Source organism: Suillus paluster, assembly GCF_016628075.1.
Source record: "Suillus paluster strain FC165 chromosome Unknown EDB91scaffold_8, whole genome shotgun sequence".
NCBI classification, from domain to species: Eukaryota; Fungi; Basidiomycota; class Agaricomycetes; order Boletales; family Suillaceae; genus Suillus; species Suillus paluster.
In genome coordinates, this window is record NW_024537568.1 from 285,607 (window position 1) to 306,545 (window position 20,939).

Here is a 20,939-nt window from a genome sequence, read left to right on the forward strand (position 1 = left end):
GCGAACTGAAATAAATGGTGGCTCGCTTCTGAGCGCGTCAGCCGCAAATTTGAGTGACTAGATGGCATGCAGTAGATCTCACAAAGACTCGGTCAAGATTCGATTGGTGTTGATTCAGAGTCAGACTGAAAGTGCGCCCCAAGTCACTTGTGCAGTGAAGGCAGCCTACCCTAAATCCGCCACCATCCGAGCAAAAAACTTTGTGATTCATAAAGGCGTCAAATCAAACGGGGCCAAGGCGTCCCACTCACGTTTTCGTTTTCGTTTTCTTTGCTACTCTTCTAGAAACAGAAAAGCAATAACTAAGCGTCTAGAAGAAAGATCTGCCCGTCATGAGTCAAGATGTCGCAGAGCAGAACATTCAGATGTGGAAAGTAAAGAAACTCATCAAGAGCTTGGACTCTGCTCGAGGGTATGTCTTCACCGTCCCACTGAATTAAAAGCGATGGGCGTTGATCACGCACTGGATAGAGCGGGGACCTCAATGATCAGCTTAATCATCCCTCCTAAGGTGCGCCAATCTCAGCGCCCCTTCCTGCTAACTCGCTCACTTGCGTCCACTTGCTACAGGACCAGATATCTCGTGCCTCAGCTATGTTGACGCAGGAGTACGGTACTGCGAGCAACATCAAGTCGCGGGTGAACAGATTGTCTGTTCTTGCGGCCATCACCAGTACCCAGCAGCGCCTTAAGTTGTACAACCGAGTACCGCCAAATGGTCTCGTCCTTTTCGTGGGCACCATTCTCACCGACGAAGGTAAAGAGAAGAAGGTTTCATTTGACTTTGAGCCCCACAAGCCGATCAATACGTGAGTATCTCATCCAATGTATGACATCGATCTTATGCATGAAACAGTTCGCTTTACCTCTGTGATAACAAATTCCACACCGAAGCCCTGTCTGAACTCCTCGAGTCTGACTCTCGCTTTGGCTTCATCGTCATGGATGGTAGTGGCACCCTCTTCGGCAACCTCTCAGGCAATACTCGTGATATCCTACACAAATTCACCGTCGATCTTCCTAAGAAGCATGGTCGTGGTGGTCAGTCTGCACTACGTTTCTCCCGTTTACGCGATGAAAAGCGCCACAACTACGTTCGAAAAGTCGCCGAGCTTGCTGTGCAGCACTTCATCACAAACGACAAGGTCAACGTGACTGGACTCGTCCTTGCCGGAAGTGCCGACTTCAAGACAGAACTTAGCCAGAGCGACCTGTTTGACCCACGCTTGGGTGCGAAGGTCATCAAGGTTGTAGACGTGAGCTACGGCGGTGAGAATGGTTTCAACCAGGTGGGCTCGAGGTTCTCGAACTTTTATGTAATTACTAAAGGTGATGTGCAGGCCATCGAGCTTGCAGCAGATGCGCTGGCAAACGTGAAGTTCGTGCAAGAGAAGAGGCTTATCCAGAAGTATTTCGATGAAATCAGCCAGGACACGAATAAGTACTGCTTTGGTATTGATGACACGTTAAAGGCACTTGATTTGGGTGCCGTCGAGACCCTAATCGTGTGGGAGAACCTGGATATCGCGCGCCACGTATTCCGCAATGCTGCAGGAGGTAAGATACTTACTATCATTGCATTGCTCTGGATCTCATGGATAATATCAGAGGAAATCATCATCCACGCAACCAAAGAGCAGGAGAAAGACCGCGAAAGATTTTTGGACAAGTCCACTGGTCTAGAAATGGAACATGCCGCCGAGCCGCAGCCTCTCCTCGAGTGGTTTGCCGAAAAATACAAGGACTTTGGAGCAAACCTTGAGTTTGTGACCAATCGGTCGCAGGAGGGCGCGCAATTCGTTAAGGGCTTCGGTGGGATAGGCGGGTTGCTTCGTTACAAAGTCGACCTGACGAACCTTGCGGCCCTTGATGAAGATGAAGACGAGTTCTACAGCGATGATGACGATATCTGACGGTTTGGTTGGCTCTTCGGAGCCCCGTCCACTGAGGGCACGCCGGGCGGGGCGGAGGTGGGGAAGTTAGGGGAGAACGTTGGGACCGGTTTGCGCGAGCTTCTGCATTCGGTCATCTGTTCGAGTATCACACGCCAGTACTTGGTCTAAAGGTTCGTTCCGGTGCATCTCGAGAAATGATTGGCTAATAGTCGTCTCAGATAAACAGTTCTTAAAGCGTATGAACTACTACATGAGAGTGGAGCATTGAGTGATTCCTGTTGTTCGCCGATGAGTAGTTTCAACCTATGTAGTTGTATCCCGTTGTTCGTTTGATCAATGCATCTCTTGTGTTATGCAGTGTCTCAGGTCTCCTATCAGTGTCTGGTTTCATGGTGTCAAATGTCGCAAGGTATTTCTTGTCTGTCACAAGGTCAAAGCCAGGGTGGCACTTGGTCAAAGCGCATTCAAGGCGTGACGACGCGTGACGTCACACGCCCACCTTGCGCCCACCTGTGGTATTTATTGGTGGTTGTCAGCCACATAAACAGCCGCGGCGAACCATTCAGGACCAATAATTTCAAGCACATACCTTTGACTTCTAACACCCATTCCACGTCATCTCCTGTGCTACAACTATGGTTGGTAAGTTATACTTCATTGTATGCACCCCAACGGCTCCTATAAATGTACTTGGCAGGAAGAAAACGAGCTGCAGAAGAATCCCCCACCGAGAAGCGCGAGACGCGTAGTGCCAAGGTACCCAAAACGGAGAGTCGAAAGAGCACTAAGGGCACTGGCAGGAAGGGTGGCTCAAAATTGAAGGTCTGTGTCCCCGCGCCCCTCAGCCCCTAACTCTCACACCATGGCCAGACGTCGATGGGCGCTGCTACATTCAAATCGCGGGCGGAGTCCTTATATGTTAACCTCACACACACAGTGCCTTCCGCTGATGTTGAGGCCTCTGAGAAAGACCCTGGGTTCATGGCGGCTATAGAACTCGTTACGACGAGCTTTTCCACTGGGAGCTTCGGATGGAAAGGGAACAAGCGCATGACTGTGACTTTGCCACAGAGAGAGGGAGAGGAGGAGGCGGAGAAATTGCATATCTCGTTGTCGTGAGTCCTTTCCGCGAGTTGTTTGCAGTTCCCCGAGTAACCTTTCATTATAAGGATCAATGCCACTGTCATTGGCAGCAAAGACGCCAAGGATGAGGGTGAGGAGGGAGAGCAAGCGGGAGAGAAAGAAGCCGAGGGGGAGGACGAGCCTGCACAAGAGGGAGCTCCTCCTGCACCTGCAGAGGAAGCCGAAGGGACAGAAAAAGTGTCCTCATAAGCTGTATCTTTATTCATCCGTCGACAAAGTGTTAGTTTCTGAATGTTTTTATTTATCAGAGGTCGATTATCTATCTGTTCGATCTATATGTGTTCGTGCTTTGCAAGCTACTGTACATGACTATCGTTGAATTTGAACAACGGGTACTTTTTTTCTCATGTCAGTTCAAGTTTGCATATGCTGCTGTCGCATGTGAGCATGTCGCGTGACACAGGCGGCTTTACATACTGAAGCGCCTTGCATGAGCGTTCATATATAAATCTCCCACTGACGTCTCAAGCTTGTTTGTTCAGTTCACTCAGACGTTCAAGTTGGTTCTGAGGAGGACGCTAAAAATGGTCCTTGAGACCAGTGACTCAAACTCGGAGAAAGGTGGATTCCCACCGCCAACAACTACGAAGGAAGTCCCGACGGACTTCACGACTAATACCTATACCTATAGACATGGGGAACAAGCGAAGACTCGTCGGTTACTACTTACTGTTCTGAAACTAGCTACATGTCTCTGCCTTGCATCATGGGTTTATCGCTTCGCCCTTCCCGGCCCTGCTACTCCACCTCTCCCTTCCAAGTACTCTGGAGCCTTGCAGGACGACCCCGCGTCCGAGTTCCCAGACGATGACTTCCCTCTGCGTGCACACGAACCATGGGACATCTCTGTGGACTTCCCCTACCCGCGTACGCTGTCTTATGAGGTGACAGAAGGAACATGGCTGCGACTTGACGTACATCCCGTCAGTGGGGATATCGTGTTTGACATGGCTGGGGATTTATACTGCCTGCCGGCTGACGCGTATTCTGGAGCTGCTGGAAGAGTAGGTGGGAGGACAGAAGCGGTGCCAGTGCTCACAGGTGTCCCACACGATGCGGATCCTCGATTCTCGCCTGATGGAGACAGGCTCGCATTCAAGAGCGATGCGGGGCTCGGCGCTGACAATCTGTGGGTGATGCCCTGGGCAGCTGAAGGATGCGCGGCCATGGATGTCCGCGCGCATGTTAGTTTGTCACATGAGCTCGAGCTGAAGATCCAGGACGAGGAGCTGCTTGCAGGAGGTATCAAGGAGACCAGTGAGAGGAAAGCGAGGAGATTGACAAGGGAGGGAAGGGCAGACGGTGAGCGATATCAGTTTTTTCTCGAATCAAGGCGGGATACTCATGAAAGTACAGCGCAACGTATCACGAATGAGACGTACAACTGGGTGTCCGACCCACGCTGGCACTCTTCAGGGGATAAGGTCGTCGCAACAAAATGGTACTTCTCTTCACGCTCGCTCGGGGCTGGCGAAGGATGGGAGTTCCCCGTTCCTGCCATCAACACCAAGTCACAAGTTGAGGCAGGCGCTGGAAAGCGTTTGGTGTCAAAGATCCTGCCTATGGGGTGGACAAAGATGGACTACGTGGAGCAGCAGATAGGACACGAGCAATTCATATGGGCGGGCGATGATGCCTTGATTTATGCTGGTAATGTGAAAGATGTCGACGGGAGTTACACGTATTCCAAAGGTGCGTTAGCATCTGCTGTTTTATCAATGCCCTATGTGCTTCTGACTCATGCGTCTGCAGATGTCCATCAGGGTATTTACTCGATCTTCCGGCGCAACTTAACAACGGGCGTGGAGGAGACACTCGTTAACGCATTCCCTGGTGGTGCTAGCCGGCCTACACTGTCGCGTGATGGACGCACCCTTGCGTTCGTGCGCCGTGTGAGGGACAAGGAAGCACTCGTGCTCAAGTGAGTAGCATTTGACTTTTACTTTTCTTGAGAGTTCAGTTTATCTATGCTCTCCAATGTTCTTAATCTTGCATTTGGCGTTTATTTGGCTGACTCAACTACCGTTACTTCAACAGGGATCTTAACACGGGTACCCTGCACCATGTCTGGCACGGGCTCACCTACGACCTCTCGACAATCTACGCGCCGATGGGTACCTACCCGTCCTTCGCATTTACGCCCTCTTCGTCCTCGCCGGGCATTGTCATCTGGGCTGCCGGGCAGATCTGGCATGTCCCGTTGGCGCGCAATGCAGAGGGGGAACTTGTTGCCGCGACAAAAGTCACCAACAACGTAGATCTCATACCGGAGGTGATCCCGTTCACAGCGCACATCTCGAAGAAGCTCGCGGAAACGCGGCGTGTGAAGACTGATGTGCGCAAGTTTGAATCAGGCCCGCAGCGCATACGTGCATTTACCCAGCTTGCGCTGGATGAAGCTGGCAAGCGTGCAGTATTCGCAAGCGCGGGACAGACGTGGGTGCAGGTGCTCGGGGGTTCTCTCATCAACATCAACCCCGCTACGTTGAACCCTGTCAATGATGCGAATTTCCTCGGCACAAAGCCTCCACGGCGTATTCCTCACCTGCATCCCTCCGCAGGCTACTACTCACCTTCCTTCGTTCCTGCTTCTTCCTTCGTTTTGCACGCACGCTGGGACAATTTGCATTTCTCGTCTCTTGAGCTGGTAGATCTGGCGGGCGGGCGGATTTGGGCTGTCGTCGGACTGCCTAAGGGGCGGTGGTTTGGTGCAGTTGTAAGTGGAGCTGCGGATAATGGCGTGCGGACAGTAGTGCTGGTGAAGACCGGTGGGGATGTGTTGACCGGTAACGTGGTGGCCACTGCGCAAACGGGAGTTTGGGTCGGGGAGATGATCCTCCCGTCCCTATCCCTCCCTGCAAATACAGTGGCACTGAACAACTTGCGATATATCCCAAGTAGTATCGACCCCTCCGACGTCGTCAAGTTATCATTCGTGGACGGCACGGCTAGTGAAGTGCTCGTTCAGCAATCTGACCGTGCACTTTGGCTCTCATTGCGTGACGGTGCTGAGCAGGTGCTTGCTCAGGGGAAGGGAACGGATGAGATTATTTTCTCCCCGTCCGGGTCCGTGCCCTCAAAATCCTCAAGACGAGCTGGTCGAAACCAAGCAGCAGGGGGTGCAGCATTTGTCAGCCTTTATCACATATATTACGCGCCACCTTCCTCGGTGGACCCTGAGAATCAGATGTGGGCTAAGCCGGGGAAGGCACCGAAGAACTTGGCGCGTCTGAGCGGGGACGGTGGACATGATGTCGTGTTTAGCGGGGACGGGAGTGTGATCGGGTGGTTCCTCGGTGAGTTCATTCTCATGCAATTTTACCTCTCCCGAATTTGTCGTACATCAACTTCCGTTCCGACCTGCTAACAGCTGCATCAATTAGGTCCATACCTCCATACCCTCCCACTCTCCCGCCTTCCTTCATGCAAGGGAGCAATCGGAGCTGACGCATCTACCTTTGGGATTGACTGCGTCCGGGGTTTGCTGGATGTTACAGCAGTAGATGTCGCTTATACTCCTGATGTTAAACGGTTGTCCAGCGAGGCGCGCCAGTCAATGGCGGACGGGGCACAGAGATCAATGCAAGGACATGCAGCATGGAGCAACGCTGACGTCGTCGTCATCCACAATGCGACAGTTTTGAGCATGGCGAACGGCGTGCTCACGCAGGATTTGAGGCCGGGCGCGAGTGTTGTGATTCGGAGCGGAGTGGTGGAGGATGTTGGTGGCCCTGATGTTGGTGAGGGACTGGCAGGAGCGTTCATAATCAATGCTGAAGGCGGTCGGTGGTTTTATCTAGTTCTTTTTTGACAAGGGAGAGCTGATGTTGCATGATTCGTAGGGTATGTCGTTCCGGGTTTCATCGACGCACACGCGCACTGGAGTGGCACAGGAGACAAGTACCCAGCGACGTCCTGGGAGATGCAGACATTCCTTTCGTACGGCGTGACTACACTACACAAGTGCGTGATTTTTGTGGCTTTCTCCTCCACATATCCATTCACCACTTCACTTCCGAACCTACAGCCCAAGTCTACATAACTCCCTCGGCTACGTCGAGCGCGGACGTATCGAGTCTGGACTCATGGCTGGCCCGCGACTCTTCCATACCGGAACGGTCATCTATGGTGCATCGGAGTATCACATCCATCAGGACATTGCAAGCATGCGCGAGGCACGTGAAGCCCTTGTAAGGATTAAAGCCGAAGCCGGAGATGCGAGTTGGAGCTATAAGAACTACAATTTGCCGACGAGAGCTGCCAGACAACGGTTATTGACAGCTGCGCGTGAATTGGGGATGCTGTGTGTGCCTGAAGGTGTAAGTGCACCTTTGTGTTATGGTTTCTGTTGAAGGACCTACTGATTACGGATATAGGGGATGAACTATGATTGGGATTTAACGTATATTGTAGATGGTAAGCACCCAACTCTTGAGTTTTCAATGATTGTTAATTAGACTAGGGATGACCACGATCGAGCACAATATTCCTGTGTCGATGTTATACGATGATATCCTCACACTCTACACGATGAGCGGGACAGGATCTACTCCAACACACATCGTCGATTATGGAGGTATGTTCGGGGAGCAATATCTTTGGGCAACTGAGGACATTCCGAACGACCCCAAGTATGTCTCTGCTTCAGCCTTTAACTATGTGCCCTAAGTAACCAATTATCACACTCAGACTCCGCACGCACACACGACACGACATCCTCGAAGGGCTCTCGGAGAGCACAAGTCGGCCGTTCAACTGTAAGCCTTCATGTGGATTCATGCGTGAGGATAAGCCTGTTAACGTTTTGGTTCAGCGATGGCGCTATGGAATGTTTCTGCATCGGTTGCGAACATGGTGCACCGAGGGCTGCGCGCTCATATTGGGGCGCATGGCGAGCCGCCTCTTGGACTCATGTACCACCAGGAGATGTTCTACGCCAAAGCAGGCGGGCTGAGCAATTATGAGGTCTGTCTCCCCGTCACATTTGTTTGTTGAGTTTGATCTAATATGAACCCGGTGTAGGTGATTCGTGCAGCAACTGCGGATGCCGCAATCACTTTCGGTCTCTTCGACAGCCTCGGGTCCATCTCGGCGGGTAAACTTGCAGACCTCGTCGTTTTCCCGCCCGGGTTTGATCTGCTGCAAGATGATATCCGCCACACGCGAAATGTCAGGTATGTGATGCGTGGTGGGCGGATATGGGACGCGGAGACGATGGAGGAGATGTGGCCCATCAAGAGGAAGCAGGTGCTTCCGCCGTTCAATGCGGAGTAGGAGTCTGAACAGAATTCGCCTTTGTATACTATGCTAGTGGAACTTGGATTGCAGTGGTTGAATTCAAGACGACCATTGAAGTTTGCTCCCAGGAAGTTATCCACATTGGTTCCAACATAGCAACCCAACTGCTCGAGAAACATGGGCTTTAGAGTCCAAAAGTGAGAGAAAATACAAAGGAGCCGGCATGTTATGTCTCTGATCTGCTCACCCCACTCATGTTCATGTAAATATGCATGGCGGATGCGAGTAATTAACTAACACGCCTCCTGGCAAGTACAACTCCATCCGGCATACTAGGACATCATTCATGAAATATCTAACAGATCCTCCACTGTCCAGCCTCTGCGCTGTCCAAAGAGCAGGTGCTGGCAGCAGCTCCATCACGATCCTTACAGCCCAAACCACAACACAATTCGGAGGCTCAGAATTGCACTGCCAATCCAGACACCTGGCCCTAGTAGTCAGTCTTAGAGGCAGCTTCGACACAGCCATGACAGCCAGCAGCATGTGTTCAGATGTTGCCTGAGAAGACCATCTAATTGCGATGGTATTGACGCAAACGATCATAGGGAACGTTATGTTAAAACATTTTGAGCGGGGTACACCAAGAACATGGGGGAAACATGAAAAATAGATCTGTAAACAACATGAATGCAGCCAGTGTACAGGTATCGGGAAAACTGGGCAGTGGGACTGCAAAGTTTGAACCTTGAACCACACGATCCCAATGACCAGTCAGGGGCAATTTGAATGCAACTCAAGCAAAACTCAAGTGGCAAGATGTAACAAGCGAGCGAAAATCAGTATGCCACCGCGACGTTTCATATAGTAGATGCGCTGAATGCAATGCAGCTACATCATCACACGGAACACGCAAGAAGACGTCAGCGACAGTGATTCACACCGTGGCCGCCCCGTAGCACTGCTGGTAACTTTCCACCCATGTCTCCACCGTGACATGAAAAGTTTCTGCGTCTGATTTTGAAGGCAGCTCTGACGCCACGAACGAAGATGTTGTTGGCAAAAATGTTCGAACTTGAAGAAGACTTTCCGTGAGGAAGAACGATGAACAATTTTCTATGTCAGTGCTAGTGCTCATGAACTTGAGAGGAAGCTTATGTCAGTTCATATCGATGTCCCTAAAATGGTAATGAGAAACGCGTTGGACGCAAGACGCGTTATCTTCATCAACCTTCACGCGCACGGAAGCAAATTCGCGAGAAAAAAATTCAGACGAATCCAAGGGATTTTACGGTGCGGAGGTTTGCAATCGAGGACAAGAAATCCAAGCTTTTTCGTGTTATATGTTTGCTAGACTTCATTGTTTTATTCGAGTCAGACCTATGAACACAGTACAAAGGACCCACTTACCACGAAACGCGTCAATGGCCGCCACTCAAGTTCGCGTACAGTGTTTACCACCTGTCCTCCAGAGCGTACCCGCAGCAGGCAATAGTGCCAACATGACTGCAGACAAAAAGCACTTTACGTCGAAGCGATTTGCAGATGCGCCAATCTCAGCGCTATCCAAGGCGGGAATTAGACATGAGTGCGTTCCATAGTTTGCACTTGTCCCCATGTTGACAGGTCGTCGCGTAGGTTTCTTACCGATGTCCAAGGTCAGTCTCGTGCACACTGTATAATGCGACCGAGCTGATGCGGCAGCATAGATGCGACACTAGAGGCGGGTCTTGTTGACAATCAGTCTACTAAGCTAATGCTCGTTTCACGTAGCATGCATTGTCGGGCATAGATCTCCTCGTGCAGGCTAAGACTGGAACTGGTTTGCAGCATGTATTCACTGTCCAGCCATCAACTGACCTCACACCAAGGCAAAACTACGGCGTTTCTCCTCCCCGCCATCGAGCGGCTCGCCTCCTCCCGATCAACATCCTCCGATGTGGGCAAGATTCTTGTTATCGCGCCCACACGGGAGCTCGCACTTCAAATTGAGGAAGAGGCCAAGTCTCTCCTCGTGCACCACCCATACGGCGTGCAATCTGTTATCGGAGGCACCAAGTGCGCGTTTCTTCTCATATCTTAGTGCATACTAAGATAGATATTAACACCTGCAGCATAAATTCCGAAAAAAACCGCCTTAACTCTCCCACTGCTCGTGCTGACATCCTAATTGCCACACCCGGTCGGCTCCTTGACCACCTCACTTCGGGGCTCACCCTCCGCCCAAGTGTGCTCATTCTGGACGAGGCAGACAGGCTGCTTGACCAAGGGTTTCGCAAGGATTTGGAGCGCATCGTACAATTCTTGCCTGATAGATGGGGAACAACACGGCAATGCATGCTGTTTTCTGCGACTTTTGATAAGGCAATCCAGGAGGTGATTAAGTTTTATGTGCGGGAAAAACGAACACTGATCATTTGGGCGAGTAGATTGCCAAACTTTACCTGGATCCTGAATTATAAATTTGTGTCCACGCTACACGAGGATGAAATCAATACGCATGAGCATGGTGTGTATATCTTGCCCATATGCCATCAAGTAACTGACAAAGTGACACACATAGTTCCCCAGAGTTATCTCATCACACCCCTTGAAGACACCCTTCCGACACTCGTTTCCCTCCTCAAGCAGGCAGGCCCACAAGCAAAGACGATGCTATTCTGTACAACGGCACGTGGGACGGCCGTTGTTGCGAGTATTTTGCAACAAGTGTCTGCTTCCAAAATGTCTATGCTTCCCCCAATCTACCAGATCCAAAGTCGTATGACACAGGTTGCACGTACACGTGCCGCACAGGAGTTCCGCGATGCCCCGGAAGGTGCAATTTTGGTTTCAAGTGATGTCACTGCAAGAGGCATGGATTTTCCTGGGTGGGTCTCATCAGTATCTCATAGTCGTCCGATCAATTTTTTCTTCATTTATGTTAACCCCTATCTTTCTTTATTTTCTTACCCCTGCATCAGTCTACTTTATCTTCATCACCAGTTGTACTGACATTGCCCTACAGTGTAACACACATCATTCAACTTTCCCTCCCCACCTCACCCGCACAGTACATCCACCGCCTCGGCCGAACTGCGCGCGCAGGGGCTGGCGGCGAAGGCATATTGATTCTCATGCCCGACGAGCAATTCTTCTTGCGACTCCCTGAGATCGCCTCGCTTCCGCTAACGCCCTTCACACAGCTTGAAGATATTGGCAATTTGAAATTTAAGCTAGATGAACGCGCCATTTCCCAAGCATATTCTGCTTGGCTTGGGTTCTACAAGTCCTGGATTAAGCAACTGCGGTGGACGCCTACGGAGCTGGTAAAACAGGGCGCTGTATGGGCTCAGTGCTTGGGGTGGCCGAGTGTGATGGCGATTGGCGGTGGGTCTGGTACTTCTGGTGGAACCACGGCACCAAGAGTTACAAGGGGTGGAAATGAAGTGGTGACGTGGATCCCGCCACCTATCGCCAAGCGCACAGTGGGGATGATGGGTTTGCGGGGAACGCCGGGCCTGAATGTGGTGGATCGCCTGGACGATGCGGGTGACGCCTCAGCTCGGAATGCGGGAGGGGGACGCGGACGAGGACGCGGACAACCGAAAGCTGTTAAACCGCACACAGTTGCAGAAGGAGAGAGTGGTAATGCGACTGTGCGGACACAACCAAAATTCAAGGGAAGGGGCAAGGCCAAGGCGAAAGCAGGGCAATAGGATAATGGGAACGGCTAACCTATATATCTTGGAGGGAAGTTGGTGGGTTAGAGCTCGACATCATACCTATCATTATACCTGGACGATGCAACGCATTGCTAGTTGATTGTCTTTGTTCAAGCTGAGCGGCTCGGACATATGTCGCAGTGCCAGCTTCCCTCAATGACCATCATCATAGTTGTTGGTGCAACAGAAAGGTTCATTTCACGCTCCTGTGGCTGTGGGGGACGAGCAAGGTGGCGTCTTAACAGCATATAGGCAGACTAACGATGAGTAACAAGTATTCCAGGTGGCGAGGGCAGGGCACTGACAAGAACAAGGTGACACACGTTTAATCGAGGAACGTAATGAATGATATGATATAGCGATTGCAAAGCAACGAGCTCGAGTACACCAATGAAGCATCTAAAAATCATCATCATCATCAAAGTCTCGCCTACGCTGATACTTCGGTGATCACGATTAGCAATGGTTCATTATGACGTGGTCGACTACTCACCACTATTGTGGTCTTTGTAGTTGTCTTGGACCGTGCATCCTCCATCTAAATAAATTAGATCCAGCACGCTGGATGCACTACACGAGAAAGACTGCATACCTGATCAAGAAGGTCAATCAACTGCTTTTCGGTGACCCGTTCCCGCAGCTGTCCTGACTGAGCCATCCGCAAAATGATGGTCTCGATTTGCCGCGATCTCTCGGGGCTCACGAGGGCGATGCGGGACACTGGAAGTGACGACATTAAGTACGGGCACTAAGACAGACACTGAGGGCAGTACGCACATCGCTCTCGAGCAGCAGTGTCGAGGATAGTGGCCATCATATCCCTGCGCATTTCATCTTCAGCAGCCTTCCGCTTTGACTCATCTTCCCCTGTTGCAGTTTGGTTTTGTGGTGACAAGCCCTGAGGCAACTGTAGATTCTCCATGAAATGGGTGTTAAGAAGTGTTTAAAGTCGTGAAGGTTATCGTCGTCGAAAGGTGGGGAAGAGCAGTCAAGAGTATGGATGATCAAGACAGATTAGATATGTGTACTATTTGGTGTCTGCTTGAATTGCTTCCGTTACCACCGAGCTCGTCGACCTAGACAGCGACGACATCGATCCTGTCCATGACTGCAGCATGACGTTGACAGCGTACCAGATAATAAACCCCATTGCAACGCTACATGACTGTGCTCTGCCAGTCACTGCCCTTAGCTTCGACCCCGTCTCTGACACGCTCTGGTCTGGGACCAGTGAAGGCACGGTCATCGCGCTACATACCATACAGGGTCTTCGTGGCGTGTCTTTCCCCATCGGTGGTGTCCTTCAAGTCAAGCAGATCGTAGCAGGAGACAACTATGTCAGGGCGCTTGGTGTTGCAGGTGAAGGCGTCGGCTCGTGGTCCAAAGGCGGGATGAACAAGTGGTTTTTTCGGTACGTGATTTCTCCTACTACGTTGGTATATCCTGACGTCAAGGCTGTAGGTCAAGCTCTACGCTGACAGCGTTCTCGAGCTCTACATATACTTCCAATATCCTCGCAGCTTCAACCGCTGCACCTGAGCTTGTCCTCCTGAATGCAATGACAGGCAACCCCGTCCGTGTCGCTTCCTCCTCATCTGTCGCGACACACCTCCAGTTTTCACATTCCACGCTCCTTGCAGCGCTTACAGATGGACACGTGCGTGCATATGATCCCCGCACTGCGCTTCTGCGCGAGAACGGAGAACACTCGGTCCTAGCACATAGTAGCGGCGTGCAGGACCTCCAGGCGAGTGGAAACTATTTCTATACAATTGGGTGGGGTATCAGGTTAGTAGCGTGTGGTCGTGTATGGAAATCCCATTGATTCATTGCAGACGCGGTCACGATTTTCCTGATCCCCTAGGTGAAGGTATATGATCTGCGTACGATGCGTCCTCTCCCTCCTATCCCCTTCCAGGACGGTCCTGCGTTCATTAATATCCTACCTAAACACAGTTCTAGCCTCGTAGTCACCTCTGCGCAGGGTCTGGTCAACGTTGTCGATGTATCTGATTACAGTAATGTCTCCGGGTTTTATCAGGTATGTTAGTGATACTCCCCGAACTTAATCACTCATGTGTTGCAGCTCGATACTACATCCTATATTAGCTCAACAGCTGTCTCATCCAACGGCTCGTTTCTCGCTTTTGGCGACGCGCTCGGTGCCGTTCACCTCATGACAGCCATCACAGAGGACGCAGAACCGCTTTTCAATGGTTTTGAAGGCCAACCCATCGAATGGGCCGATCCCCCCGAGCAGCCCCCTGATATCACCTGGACAGATTCAACGTGAGTTATATCTTCCACCATTCATGCACCTTGTTCATTTCAACCCTCCAAAGACCCCTCAATTCCATTGGCATGCCACACTACAACACTCTGCTCCTCTCCTCTTGGACACCTCAATTTCTTCCGCGCTCTGGAATCTTGAGTCCACCTCCGCCCAAAATTCCACCGCAAGTATTGAGTACTATGAAGATGAATGACAATATTGCATACGCGGCTCTTCCGAAGGAGCTACGAGGACGGAGGAATCGTGTACTTGTGACTACTGCGAAAGATCAAGGGCGATTCAGGAGTGGAAAGGGCAGAAGAGATGATGTGAGTGTGATCGTTGTTTACTCGTTGGGCAGAACTGACAGGATCTAGCTCGAGCTGGAAGCACTAACCATCGACGACAGTGTTGAGGAGGTACCCAGAATATACCGGAAGGTAGAAATCGAGTACTCGAAGTTCGGCGTGGAGGATTTCGATTTCGGGTGCGCCCTCTTTGTCTCCAGTTGTACTCTGGCGGCCTTGGTTGATGTTTTTGCAGATTTTACAACAAAACGCCATACAGCGGTCTTGAGACACACATCCTCAACTCCTACACAAATTCAATGCTCCAGGTTATGCACTACACACTTCCCATACGGCGTCTCGCCAAGTCACATATCACAACAAATTGCCCAAGAGAGCACTGTCTGCTGTGCGAACTCGGTTTTGTGGCACGTATGCTCGAGGACGCGGGCGGCACGAACTGCCAAGGAGGGAATTTCTGCAAGACCGTTGGTGTGTTGGCTCAAAGTCAAAACCAGATCGAGTTGATCGACTACGGACGCGAGCCCACCGAAGTCGATTACGCCCATATGATTCAGTCCTTCCACCGGTTCCTTGTCGACCATCTTTCACTTGAAGGGAACGCCTTCCCACACAATCCACGCCTCATACATCAGCCATTCCAGGAAGACACGCATTCGCCTGCGGCGGCGCCTATCACACAGCTCCTCGGTCTAGACGCAAAGAACGTTATTACATGCATGAGCTGCAAGGCTGTGAGGGAGAAGGAGAACATGACGCATGTCGTCGATATGGTTTACCCACGGAGAGTAAGGGCACTTGATGCACGTACTAGCTTGTGATACTGACGGAGATAATCAGCTCACACCTTCAGATCCCCCTCCTGCAACAGATTTCGCCAGTATTCTCCGTGCTTCCCTGATTCGCCAAATGACACACAAAGCAACATGCCAGACTTGCAAGCAATTTGCCACGTTCAGTTCGCGACGTTCGATACCCTCATCTGAGCTTCCGCCCGTGCTTGCGGTTAATGCAAGTGTTTACAATGAAGAAAATCTCAAATTGTGGCTAGATAGCCGACAGTCCAGATTTTTGAGCCCGTCGGTGGAGGTGAGAGGCGAGGTGGATGGCGTGGATGAGGTAATGGGTGTTGTGTATGCACTGAGAGTGAGTTTATTTTCTTACTTGCCGTTGTAGTGCTCAGTTTGGTTCCTATAGGCCATGGTGGTGCAAATCATGACAAAGGAAAGACATTCACATCTAGTTGCGATTGTTAAGGGTGAGCTGTTTCTCTAGTTTTTACCAACGCAATCCCCACTGACAACGATGCAGTTCCTGAAGCGGAGGGCCAGTCGAATCTCAAGAGCGCCTGGTTTCTTTTCAACGACTTCGTTGTGCGTAATATATCAGAAGAAGAGGCGTTGAGCTTTCCAAGCACGTGGAAGGTCAGTTGTAATGTCTCTTTGTGCACAAAGACACTAAAGATGAAGCAGGTTCCAGCAATATTGTATCTTGAGCGGGTTGACGTCCGAGAACAGCTCGACTACAGCGGCCTTCCAGCGCAATTGGATCCGTCGATATTGAGCCTCGATACCTCTATCTCTGTGTTAGTAGATTCATCTCGTGGCAGTTTAAATCTTTTCATTTTTTGCCCGTAGGAACCGTGACGAGAACCTCGTTCGGCACGAGTGTCTCCGCTTCGAAGAACTCCCTAAACCTGGAACACTCGTCGCAATCGATGCTGAGTTTGTCTCCATGCAGCAGGTATACTTTATGGAAATCTTGCGTTGGGCTGTGTTTTCACGTATCCTGTACTTGACAGGAAGAAACTGAGTACCGTTCAGACGGTACCAACCGTGTCATTCGGCCCGCACGTCTCAGTCTTGCTCGCGTGTCTGTCCTTAGGGGCGACAACCCGAATGAAGGCGTCCCGTTCATTGACGATCACATCCATACTAGCGAGGTCATTGTTGACTATCTGACAGAGTTTTCTGGTATCAAGTGTAAGTTTTGTCTCGGGTATCTTTTTGTACCTGGCTAAATTCTGATAGTCGGTGACCTTGATCCGCATTTGTCGCGGTACACATTGACACCACTGAAGCTTGTGTACAAGAAGCTCAGGGTGCTCGTTGACCGTGGGTGTATATTCATTGGACACGGGCTATCGAAAGACTTCCGTATAATCAGTATGTTCCTTGCAAGAATCAAGCAAAGGCTACTCACCAACTGTGGTCATGGTCAGATATATTTGTACCACCAGACCAAGTCATAGACACAGTCGACTTGTACTTTCTGCGTACTCGCCAGCGGCGACTGTCCCTACGTTTCCTCTCATGGTTTGTTCTGCATGAGCATATTCAAACCGACACGCACGATTCAATCGAGGATGCTCGAAGCGCACTCAGGTTGTATAAGGCTTATCATGATTTTGAGGAGCGCGGTGTATTTGATGAAAAGCTGGAGCAGTTGTATCGCGAAGGGAAACAATATGTAAGTGTTATTGCTATTCCCTTTCCTATCCGCACAATTATTCGGAAATGCTAATCGGCCATTTCAGAACTGGAAACCACCACCCCAGCCAGGCGCGACGACTCGTTCGCCTGCTCCTGCTACACAGACCTCGCCTATCGCCCAGTTCCCGATGGTGAATCAGAACCTTGCACAATCACCGTTCAGTGCTGTAAACTTCGCTATCTCTAACCCAGCATTCTTTGCCTCTCCTGATATGGGCCAGTTCGGAGTTGGTGGGCCTAGTCACAGTTGGAATAACCAGAGGCATCGATGAGGAATATATGTTACATGCATGTAATCTAAGCAATGATTCTGTTTTGTATAGCAATCGCTTCCAAGGACGCAAACCGTGGTATACGATCAGTGCGAAATAAGTAGGCTGTGATTCATTCCAGGCTTGGGAGTAAATATAGCCTTCCCAAAGCCATCTTGACTTGAAGGGACAAATTGTGCTGCCAGGGCGTCTACTGAGATTAAAGGAGTTCATTTGGCAGTAGAGCCAAGCTCTGGTACTCCAGTGCCACTGGCAGTCTTCGACCCGGACCGTATCTGCTTCTTCTTTTTTTTTTTTTTGGCCTCAAGTATAGATTCCACGTAGCTGGTCTACACTCGTGTCTACGATTGCCAACGATTTCAAGAGGAAAAGCTTTCAAACGATCAGACTTATAATTACCCGAAATTTAGATGTCTGACTCATTTGCAGACCTCTGGAGCTCATCTGCCCCATCCAATGCCACATCTCCTCAGATACTTGGGGCTGCCAAACCACGACCACCTATTCCTAAACGACCACAGGACGCATTCTCTATTCTTTCTGCTTCGCAACCAACTTCACGCACATATTCTCCGCACGGTACTGGTCCTACCGCTCAGCCACGAAACCCAGTACCAGCAGGTGGTTCGAGAAATGGAGATGCCTTTAGTAGTCTTTTCTCTGGCTCGTTAGCAGATGGAAGGAACGATGTAACTGCAAATATGACAATCGCTGAGCGCGCAGCAGCGGCTCAGAAAACAAAGTTACAGCGAGCCCAAGCATCCCCCACAATCACTGCGCCTTTGCCACCGTCTGCCTGGGATGGTCTTGATTCTCTCGTACAACCATCGACAACTTCACGTCCTTCACCCTCTCGTTCTCCACAGGACGACCTTGGTTTCTCCGCGTTTGCCTCTTCTTCAACTACCGCCGCGATCAAATTACCAGTGGGAGATGATGATTGGGGTATATCTGACTTCACTGCTCCTCAACCACAATCTACCTCTCAAAAGAATCCTAAAGAAACGCTCTGGGACATTGAAGATTTTGATTCTTCTTCCCCTTCAGACCCTCAACTTCCTTCCCGCTCACGAACACCTGGTGACTTTGACTTCGGCGATCGCGAGGATGGCCTTTTGGAGATCCACTCCGATGATGCTCATGATGATATCCTGGGTGACCTGGCACGACCAGTCGATGTAGTCAAACCGTCTTCACGTGTATGTCGCACTAAAGCTCCCTCGCTGATTTATCACTCATCATTAATTCATTCGGCAGAACCAATCCACTAACGCTACACCATCTCCTCAAGCTCCCAAATCTCAGCGCCTTGCATCAAGGCCAGTCTCACCACCTCCACACATTGTCGGACAAATTGTGGAAATGGGATTCTCTCCTCAACAGGCGCGTATAGTGCTTGCAGCTACAGATACTGGTCTCGATGTACAGGCCGCTTTAGACACTCTGCTTGCAAACGGTGCCGGAAATACCTCTACCCCACCTCCGTCGCATGATCGCGACTACGAAGCTCGTCCGCCCCCACGACGCCCACCAAATCAGCGTGTTAACTCAAACCGAGACAGAGACAGAGAAGCACCGCGTGGCACCGAACCAGAAACGCATCAGTCTCCAGATATCAACGTGCAAGCGGAGAAGATTCTGGCACAAGCCAGCGAAATCGGTATAAGCGTTTTCAATCGTGCAAACGCTTTCTGGAAGGAAAGCAAGGAGAAAGCACAGCGGATATACGAGGAGCGTGCGAATGCAGCTCGGACTGGGACAGGGACCCAGCGAGGAGATGGAAGGCCACGTTGGATATCTGAAGAAGGACCGGATAGAGCTGAGACGGGGCACCGTGACAGGAGAGTGACAGGTGGGTTCAAGGATGACGATGAGGATCCCTCTCCGACTGTGAGACGACCAGAGGGACAGAAGATACAGCCTTCCTTGCAGCCTGTCGAGCCACCATCGCAGTCTCGGCCCAAAGAAGTAGATCTTTTCTCGTCTGAGGCTCCCGTTTATCAGTCTCCATTCCGACGCAGTCGCCCAACACCGCAGCCTCAGCCTCCCGCAGCTCCTTCCCGACCTGCTCCCATTCCCTCGCCTCCGAAACCACAGCGCATACTAGTCCCCGCATCGTCCTCAGCCCTCTCGACGTCCGCTTCCCACAAAGCTACGGGCACGTCCGCATACAAACTCGGGCAATATGCAAATGCAGAATCTGCATACTCTCTTGCCATCGCTGCATTGCCAGCCTCGCACATCCTCCTCGTTCCACTGCATAACAACCGTGCGCTCGCAAGGCTCAAGACTGGTGACTCACGTGGCGCAATAGAGGATTGTGTGAGCGTGATCGAGATAGTTGGTGATGATAGAGGGGTCATCGAGGGGGTAGATCTGGGGGATGCCCTCGTGAAGGCTTGGCGAAGGCGTGCAGAAGCCTGTGAGGGGAGAGAGAAATGGGAGGATGCAAGGAAAGATTGGGAGTCAGTTGCTGGTGCGGCATGGACGCCTTCAAATATACGTGCAGAAGGAGTGCGTGGAGCTGGGCGGTGCAGGCGGATGCTCAATTCCAATGCTGAGGGAGCTACCCCTGCATCAAAACCCAAGCCTAAGCCCAAGGCACCCTCGATCAAGCCTGTGACTACTCCCGCCAACTCAGAGGCGCTTAAGGCTTTGCGGGCTGCGACTAGTGCAGCTGAGGCCGAAGATAATCAGCGGCATGAACTCAAGGATTCCGTGGACGCTCGGTTAACAGCATGGAAAGGCGGAAAAGAAGCCAACATCCGCGCACTGATCGCTAGCCTCGACTCTGTTTTGTGGCCAGAGCTAAGATGGCAGAAAGTGGGCATGCATGAGCTTGTGTCGAATGCTCAAGTAAAGTCTCGTTATACGCGTGCTATTGCGCGAGTGCATCCGGATAAGGTCAGTTTTATTGCGACAGTTTTCGCGTCCTGTCGCACACCAGTATCTGCTGTCTTTACTCTTGGCGGAGATCACGAAAGCTGACCAAACTTCTTACAGCTGAACGCACAAAATACGACCCTTGAACAGAGGATGATTGCCAACGGGGTGTTTGGTGCTTTGAATGAGGCGTGGAATGCTTTTCAACAGTGATACCTCTTCAGTACAAAGATTCGTCCTGTAGTAATGGAAGGTAACGTGGGCCTGTATCTCACTTGCCTTGAGCTTGGTTATAATACGGATGCCGATTTTTATACTCCAGTGTGTGTGTACCTAGCGTTTCCGTCAGTTCTCTGTGTTCGTTGGTCTGACCTCTCCACTGAGCCCATCGTGTCGACAAAGATCATCACGTCTTTGCTCCTTGGCTTGTACGCCTGTGACCGCCGTGGCCCGTCGCCGTTCACAACAGAAAACGTAGCTCCATTCTCAGGCTGTTCGCCCTTTCCCGTCGTCGGTCACACCCCAGGCGCGACGACCCGTTCCTGCTATGCATCAGAACTTTGTGCAATCACCGTTGAATACTGTAAACCTCGCTATCTCTAACCCAGTATTCTTTGCCCCTCCTGATATGAGCCAGTTCGGAGTTGGTGGGCATAGTTGCAGTTGGAATAACCAGAGGTATCGATGAGGAATATATGTTACATGCATGTAATCTAAGCAATGATACTGTTT

At 51.0% G+C, this 20,939-nt stretch overlaps 7 protein-coding genes across 7 annotated transcripts; 6 read left to right on the forward strand and 1 right to left on the reverse strand.

Annotated features, from left to right (window-relative positions):
* Positions 1-185: 185 nt before the first annotated feature.
* EDB91DRAFT_1111362 (peptide chain release factor eRF1/aRF1) lies at positions 186-2,302 on the forward strand. The gene is made up of 7 exons (XM_041317748.1): positions 186-412; positions 472-511; positions 571-809; positions 857-1,289; positions 1,341-1,557; positions 1,609-2,065; positions 2,114-2,302. The coding sequence occupies exons 1-6, from the start codon at positions 333-335 to the stop codon at positions 1,911-1,913; spliced, it is 1,314 nt and encodes a 437-aa protein (XP_041180925.1). The 5' UTR covers positions 186-332; the 3' UTR covers positions 1,914-2,065; positions 2,114-2,302.
* On the forward strand, positions 2,303-3,475 carry EDB91DRAFT_1197557 (uncharacterized protein). Its single transcript, XM_041320608.1, has 4 exons — positions 2,303-2,537; positions 2,593-2,717; positions 2,766-3,010; positions 3,065-3,475. Exons 1-4 carry the CDS (start codon positions 2,531-2,533, stop codon positions 3,225-3,227), a joined length of 540 nt encoding a protein of 179 aa, XP_041180926.1. The 5' UTR covers positions 2,303-2,530; the 3' UTR covers positions 3,228-3,475.
* An 87-nt stretch (positions 3,476-3,562) lies between these two features.
* EDB91DRAFT_1111368 (uncharacterized protein) lies at positions 3,563-8,428 on the forward strand (the record flags this gene model as incomplete). Its single annotated transcript, XM_041317749.1, has 13 exons — positions 3,563-3,692; positions 3,723-4,340; positions 4,395-4,730; positions 4,791-4,959; positions 5,076-6,334; positions 6,422-6,820; positions 6,881-7,001; positions 7,066-7,357; positions 7,415-7,454; positions 7,501-7,669; positions 7,728-7,795; positions 7,852-8,003; positions 8,061-8,428. The coding sequence occupies 13 exons, from the start codon at positions 3,563-3,565 to the stop codon at positions 8,310-8,312; spliced, it is 4,005 nt and encodes a 1,334-aa protein (XP_041180927.1). The 3' UTR covers positions 8,313-8,428.
* Positions 8,429-9,700: 1,272 nt separating this feature from the next.
* On the forward strand, positions 9,701-11,974 carry EDB91DRAFT_1244720 (P-loop containing nucleoside triphosphate hydrolase protein; the record flags this gene model as incomplete). Its single annotated transcript, XM_041322445.1, has 8 exons — positions 9,701-9,864; positions 9,915-9,934; positions 9,986-10,008; positions 10,050-10,098; positions 10,148-10,334; positions 10,391-10,785; positions 10,840-11,146; positions 11,284-11,974. The coding sequence occupies 8 exons, from the start codon at positions 9,701-9,703 to the stop codon at positions 11,972-11,974; spliced, it is 1,836 nt and encodes a 611-aa protein (XP_041180928.1).
* A 405-nt stretch (positions 11,975-12,379) lies between these two features.
* Positions 12,380-12,902, reverse strand: EDB91DRAFT_1047214 (PDCD5-related protein; the record flags this gene model as incomplete). Its single annotated transcript, XM_041313312.1, has 4 exons — positions 12,380-12,421; positions 12,474-12,518; positions 12,573-12,700; positions 12,758-12,902. The coding sequence occupies 4 exons, from the start codon at positions 12,900-12,902 to the stop codon at positions 12,380-12,382; spliced, it is 360 nt and encodes a 119-aa protein (XP_041180929.1).
* Positions 12,903-13,014: 112 nt separating this feature from the next.
* EDB91DRAFT_1111380 (PAB-dependent poly-A-specific ribonuclease subunit PAN2) lies at positions 13,015-17,384 on the forward strand. Its single transcript, XM_041317750.1, has 16 exons — positions 13,015-13,441; positions 13,546-13,772; positions 13,845-14,021; positions 14,067-14,269; positions 14,323-14,581; positions 14,630-14,739; positions 14,796-15,348; positions 15,401-15,706; positions 15,758-15,818; positions 15,872-15,984; positions 16,033-16,145; positions 16,198-16,303; positions 16,362-16,542; positions 16,591-16,725; positions 16,782-17,029; positions 17,097-17,384. Exons 1-16 carry the CDS (start codon positions 13,096-13,098, stop codon positions 17,322-17,324), a joined length of 3,366 nt encoding a protein of 1,121 aa, XP_041180930.1. The 5' UTR covers positions 13,015-13,095; the 3' UTR covers positions 17,325-17,384.
* A 47-nt stretch (positions 17,385-17,431) lies between these two features.
* EDB91DRAFT_1197569 (uncharacterized protein) lies at positions 17,432-20,632 on the forward strand. Its single transcript, XM_041320609.1, has 3 exons — positions 17,432-18,523; positions 18,582-20,228; positions 20,328-20,632. The coding sequence occupies exons 1-3, from the start codon at positions 17,735-17,737 to the stop codon at positions 20,418-20,420; spliced, it is 2,529 nt and encodes an 842-aa protein (XP_041180931.1). The 5' UTR covers positions 17,432-17,734; the 3' UTR covers positions 20,421-20,632.
* Positions 20,633-20,939: the final 307 nt, after the last annotated feature.